The 6,522-nt window shown below is 41.8% G+C and overlaps 1 protein-coding gene across 1 annotated transcript; it reads right to left on the reverse strand.

Moving 5' to 3' along the window:
* Window positions 1–506: 506 nt before the first annotated feature.
* Window positions 507–2,813, reverse strand: tmem174 (transmembrane protein 174). The gene is made up of 2 exons (XM_056404125.1): window positions 1,923–2,813; window positions 507–660 (listed from the first exon to the last, which is right to left on the reverse strand). The coding sequence occupies exons 1-2, from the start codon at window positions 2,591–2,593 to the stop codon at window positions 507–509; spliced, it is 825 nt and encodes a 274-aa protein (XP_056260100.1). The 5' UTR covers window positions 2,594–2,813.
* Between the last annotated feature and the right edge of the window lie 3,709 nt (window positions 2,814–6,522).

Consider the following 6,522-nt stretch of genomic DNA (forward strand, 5'->3'; position numbering starts at 1 on the left):
GAACATTAAAAAAAATAAAAAAATAAGAAAAAAACTTAAATTGTCTCCATGTTTCAGGGCAATAGTGGCCGTCTGCATTTCCTCTGCCAACATTTAATGGGCATGTACAGTGGTTTGTGCAGCTATTGAGAGACAACAAGCACTGGATAAATATGTGTGTGTGTGTGTGTGTGTGTGTGTGTGTGTGTGTGTGTGTGTTTTTATGCTGAATGTAAATTTAGTATCTCAAAGTTTCCAAAACCTTAGAGGCCTCAGATACAGCTGAGTTTGTCCATAAATCTCCATTTTAATGAGGTTTTCTTCCAGGGAGTCTCATCTTGGTGGATTTTATGACTTCATACATAATTATTATGGTAACTCTACATGATAACAGCTGTGAGTGGAAAGTGAAACCTAAGCTCTGTTGCTCTTGTGTTGCTGTTGAAGTTTTGTTCTTATCAGATCACTTTGACCTTACATCCTTTAACTTAAAAAAAATAAAATTCCTAACAAGTTTCAGTTGGTGTTTATGGCGGACTGTGTTTGTTAAAGGACGGGTAGATGTCTTCATACGCAGGTGGACGTGAACAGGTAGAGCCGCTCTCCTCCCCACGTCCTCTTTCGTCCTCTGTCTTCTCAATCCTGCGTGAAATTGAAGGCAAATGAGAAATCTCAGGCAGTCTGGACTGAAGAGAAGATCTGGCTAATATCCAAATGTTTACAGGCCCAATTGGTTATGCTTAAAGCACATTTTAGGAAGCAGATTGCCCTTTAAAAGAAAACACTGAGGTTGAGCAATTCCTCCCTTGATCGTTCCTCTATTTGGCATTAACCACTGGAAACATACTGAAACAGGTCAGAAGTTGTGACAACATAAGTGCGAGCTGGTGAGCTAAGCATGTGTTCATATGATCAGGGCAGCAGTTTATAGTTATCCTAGGTTAACTGTATTATTCCTGCTGTCTGTTTTTATTAAAGTGAATTACTTTCCTGGAAACCTGCTGGGAGTAATCGCCTAAAAACAATAAAAGAAAGTGAAAACTTGCAACTTTCCACTAATGGAAAGCAGCTTTTTGTTTAGCAGGACGTGTCAGAGGGTATTTGATTGGATTTCAAATACATAGGATCCTGCAATTAGTGGAAAGAAACTTTTTGCACTTTGTGCAGGAACAGGTGGAAAAATATGATGAACTAAAAATGCCACAGTTTGCTTTTCCTTTACAAAGCACATACATACTGTAAAATGACATTAATATGACGTTATACTTCTGAAGGATAATTAAATGAGAAGATGAGGTGCTATTATTGTCTTAATCGTCCCCATTTCTGACACATGGCTTATTTTACTTTATGAAAACGCTGCGAGAATGTCAAACTGATTATCTCTTTTCTACATTTTCTCCTCTTAACTAAATAATCCAGTTTTATTTCGTTACTTCGTGCCAATAACCCGACGCTATGTGACACATTGCTCTCAGTACAGTAATTTAGTGAATCAATACGAGTGTGTTGACTATTACGGAGAGATTAATTGCGCCATAATTGGCTGAGAGAGTTCTGACGGCCAAAAACCCTGTGGGCCAAGTGGAAAGAGATCTTGTGGTTTAATAAGAAATGAACTCTGGCGCGCTGTGTCTGTGTTAATGAGCACTCTGAGAAGCTGTGAGTTTTTAACACACTCACATCTGACATAAGATTAACTCTCCTCCCCCGCCGGTTATATCTGCTCTAGTGTCAACATGTTGCATGCTGGGTGAAAAAGCCAAACCCAGCGCTTATCCATTTGCCCGAATTGGTGCTTTTGAATAAAAATTACTGTGTGTACCTGTCTTCTAAAACCACAGGTTCATCATCACAGCATGTTTAAGTAATGGAGGAACCCAGCAGGAGTTTCTTAGAGGTTTGTGGTTTCTTAAAAGTTGGAGCAGTGTCTGTTGTCCTACCTGCTTCTTCTGTCGTCTGTTTCTCTGCAGCTGTCTTCTTCTGCTGTGAAAGCCGCGTTATCCACACAGTAAACACCGTCATGAGGAGGAAGAGCTGCGTGGATGCCAGGTTGGAACTCAATGGTCTGGTGTACTTCCTGGGTTATAAAGTTATAAGGAGGTGGAATACATACCATTGTTGTGGCACTGTGTAACATGATTGATGGTTGATTTATGCCATGTAACGTACAAGAATGTCCCCTTAAAGTCTGCTCGATCACAGGCCTCACAAGCACCTCTTCATCCCTCCATCTGCAGGGCCAGCAGTGGGCGACGCCAAACTTGCAGACACTGGTGAGCATGAAAGTCCCTCCAACTGAGATCAGGACTGGGCCCAGCAGTTGGGTCACCGCAAAGCTGGAGTTGGCTTGGTAGTGCTGCCAGCCCATGGTGGTGAAGAAGACGCCAACCAGAGCCAGGAGGGCTCCAGAGAACAGCAGGGCAGCTCCAGTCTTCTCAGCATCCAGCAAGCTGTCTGACTGGCGAGGGCGCGGAGCAGGCGTGACCATCACCATCGGGTCATCAGGTGGTCCACTGAGAACTGCTGTAGGACTTCTAGCACTGTCGGTCTCCGTTGCAGGCCTTTGTCCCGCCATGTTAGTCCAGAAACCCTGGGCTCCTTGTCGCTCCATGAGATGCCTCTGAATCACGTGTGTGGACTCAAACTGAGGCTCTTATAGAGAACACAAAGTCAAACTGAATGAGCACTGAGTAACTCTGAACACTTTTACTAAGCCAAGAGGACAAGTTATAAGTTAACCTGCTCCCATGGCGCGCCAGTATTGGGCACCATGTTCAAATAGCAACCTCTCATGTATGAATGACAACGTGGACAACATGGTGGTTCACAAAGGAGTGCAAGTTGGTGAGTTAATGCAACTCAAAAAAGTCAATTTGGCTAATATTTTAGTCATGAATCCATGCAAGCAACCCCCAGGGTGCATAACGTGAGATACTAAGACCATGAGAGAAGATTTGGTGCGTTTAAGGTCTGTCTGAGAGAGTCTGAGAAACAGGAAGAAAGGGAGATTCCTGCACGCACGGACCGTGATCCGAAATCCACCTTGTCACATGTCATTTCACACAGACACGTCTCCCAACTGCGCTGTTATGCATAACTTATCAGCGACAGCTCATGCTGCAATAGTTGAACAATCAGTGTAGCATGTTAAATGGAAGGGCTTAAAAACACATCACGCTATACGTGTTACAGTCAGGGGCTAAATGAGCTGCACACAAAGTGAAACCAACACGTTAACACGCAGGAAAGAGCCTCGACACTTGAGCCGGGTTGGCAGAGGAGTGCTGAAGCTCACCGTTCTCTCAATGAAATCCTGGTTTTATGCAAATCTACTGATAGTGAAATTGTGCAACACCATCACACTTAAAATGTTAAGGCTTAAGTAATAAACTTGGCAGTGTGTATTGTAACTGGAATTCACTTTGAACTTTAAGTCTCTCGTTTAGTTTATTTCTTGTTTTTGTGACTCATTTAGTAACTGCCGGTGTGTCCCCTCCACAGGCTGCAGCAGAGGAGTCTGCATAACAGCCAGACGTGAGTGTGTGTGTGCTACAGTAAAAAAAACACCTATGCGCATGAATTTTTAATTCCGAATGCAAACACGGTGACATGCAAACATGTTTTTCAGCTGAATTTCATAGCAGTCTGCTCTTCTCCCAGCGGACAGCTTGCATTTGCCTACATAAAAGCACATCCGCGCTTGCGTTGCGTGTAACAAACCTGCCAATCGGAAAAGGAGGATCATTCACTGCTTATGGCAAAGCAAAACAAAAGGTCTTCAGAGGGAAACAACTGACTATCAAGCACACAAGGCCGGTGGCTGATCAAACCTAACCTGTGTGTGTATCTATGTCCTTGAGTGTGTGTGTGTGTGTCTTTATGTTTACCATAGCCTCAGCTCATTTCACTTGGCACTAATGAACAAAGGGACAGATAACTATACAAAGAATCCATATGACTGCAGTGTTTAAAGAAACCCCCCAGAATTGAAGCTGCACAGATTCTTTCAATTAGCAAACTCCAAATATTTATGGACTGAACATTTCCTCTCTGGAAGGAAGGAGAGCTCTGTGTGTGTGTGTCTCCTGTTGACTCACACTGGGGCGTATTGATCCCCTGGGCTTATGCTTCATTTCACTTCAGCTCTGCCATCATCCTTTAAAATGCACATCTGTCCAATATCTGTACAGTACACTGGCTTTCCACTGTCATAAGGCAGCAACGTGTTGATATCCAGTATAAGATGTTGTAAAATTACTCTTTAAAATAATGTATGAAAAAATTATGCCACGTCTCTCTGTGTGTGAATAGTGCCCTCATCTCTTCTCCTTCTGTGTGAACTGAGTCCTTGTGTCTCTCTCTCTGTAAGAAATGTATCCGTGCCTCTGTCTTGTAAAATTACTCTTTAAAATAATGTATGACAAAATTATGCCACGTCTCTCTGTGTGTGAATAGTGTCTTCATCTCTTTTTCCTCTGTGTGAATGATGTACCTGTTCTGTTCCTCTGTGTGGCTGGTGTCCTCATCTCTTCTTCTGTGGTGAACAGTATCCTCGTCTCTTCTCCCTCTGTGTGAACAGTGTCCTTGTTTCTCCTTTTATGTGAATGGTGTTCTCTTCTCCTCTTCTCTGTGTGAATAGTGTCATTGAGTTTTGCTTTTCCATATTGAAATTTTACTATTGTTATTTCACTCTTCTCTGTATCAACAACATCTATTGTATTTCTGACAAATTTGAGGCAAATTTTTTGATTTATGATTATGATTAAGTTATATAAATAAAACTGACTTAACCAGAAAACAGCTTGATTGTTTGTTTTTCAATGTACTTCATATGGTCTGTTATGCTCAGATCATAAGGAACATGTATGCCTCTATTGCATATTCAAAGAGAAGCAATGCAATTGTAATGGCAGATTTTGCCAGGTCAATAAAGAAGGACCAAAGGCCCACCATAGGAATTAAGATGTGACCATTTCTCAGTCATCCCCTCCCCCAAACACACACACACACACACACACACACACATGCTTACCATGACAAATAGCCTGTGACGTGCCTCTGTGAACATGGCACGGAAGGGTCCACTCCCTCTCCCCAGGGCTGACGAGGCAGCGGAGTCTGCAAGGAGATGGGACTCTGAGCGTCTCATCACTGGATCCTCAATGTTACTTCCAGCGAATCATTTCACCTTTCTAGCAGTGGTCAGGGAAAACAAATCTACAGTGAAATTACAGCAGGAGTATTTCTGTTTGCAGGTGCAAGGTTTATTCTCTTTACATATCTTGGGCTTAACATATCACCTGACTCAGTGTCTTGAATGTGCAAAAGAAACAGAGTGATATACAGATATACTCTGAAATTATCCATAGCATTAAAATAGGTAACTGGTTTTAATGTTGTGGCTGATTGGTGTATGATTCAATTACTTCAAGCTACTGACACCAAAAGAACATATTGTTTCAATTAAATTTCAGGTTGTCAGGTTGTGACTATACTTATAAAGCCTGAAACAGAAACAGTGACGTAACTCTTAGCTCCTTTAGCCTCTGCATCAACCTTCAAGAGGACCTCAGGTAATGTGACTGGATTATTGCTTTTAAATCTGAATAAATATTTTTTATCAGATGTTTTATCTTAGTTTAAATCACATTATATTGCTCCAAAGATTGAGCAACTAAAGATTAATTGATTGATTGTATTGATGATCAGCTGGTGTCAGCCAGATTCAAGCTATTTGTCCAAATCCCTTCATAACAATAAACTTCCTGTCAGTTTTGTTAACGCTGAATTGTGTTCATATTTTTATTACCAGGGGGAAACATTTGACAGAGGTTTGCTTGCTGAGTGGAAAAAGTGACAGATACCATTTGGACATGAGTCTGACATGTTCAGGGTTTGAGTTATTCTAAAGAGGTCTTCTGGGTTTTGGAGCGAGCAGAAGAAGCGGAGGGTAGGAATCCATATTAATGCAATAAACTTACACCATCCTTGTTTGTTCAGATGGTTTTTCTTGTGGTGAAGAGGGAGATCAAATGGGCACATCGATTATAAATTGTCCGTGAATGTTACTGATGTGAGGCTCGCTCTCTGGATTGTAGAATAACTCAGCTCTATGGCTCCACCGGGCCTTTGGACAAACATAACTGTGATGGCCGACAACAAAGAGTAAATGCTCCCTCTGCTCCAACTGTTTCACGGAGCTGATTCTGACGTTCAGGCTCTCTCAATCGATACCAGACACAGGCAACCTGACCGTCCAAGAACCCAGAATTTCCTGTGTTGAAAGTTTGACCTTCATGAAATATGTTTTTTTTTTTTTTGGTTGTTTTGCTGAGAGTCAAATGACAAGTCACAGTAAATATGGAGCTACGACCAGCAACTGGTTAGCTTAGCTTAGCAAAAAGACTACCAGCTCTACTAAAGCTCACTAATTAACAAATAATATCTTGTTTGTTAAATCTGTGCAAAAATCTAAGTGTACCCAGCAGTTACAGGACGTATCGTCAGAAAGATGCTGGACTTTAACGTGAACAAACATTA

This window comes from Seriola aureovittata, chromosome 18 (assembly GCF_021018895.1).
Source record: "Seriola aureovittata isolate HTS-2021-v1 ecotype China chromosome 18, ASM2101889v1, whole genome shotgun sequence".
Taxonomy (NCBI): domain Eukaryota; kingdom Metazoa; phylum Chordata; class Actinopteri; order Carangiformes; family Carangidae; genus Seriola; species Seriola aureovittata.

Coding starts and splice junctions, on each gene's coding strand:
- tmem174 (XM_056404125.1), bottom strand. CDS start 2,593: ATGGAGCGACAAGGAGCCCAGGGTTTCTGGACTAACATGGCGGGACAA. Junction 661..1,922: donor ACAGACGACAGAAGAAGCAG/GTAGGACAACAG, acceptor TCTTCAGTCCAG/ACTGCCTGAGATTTCTCATT.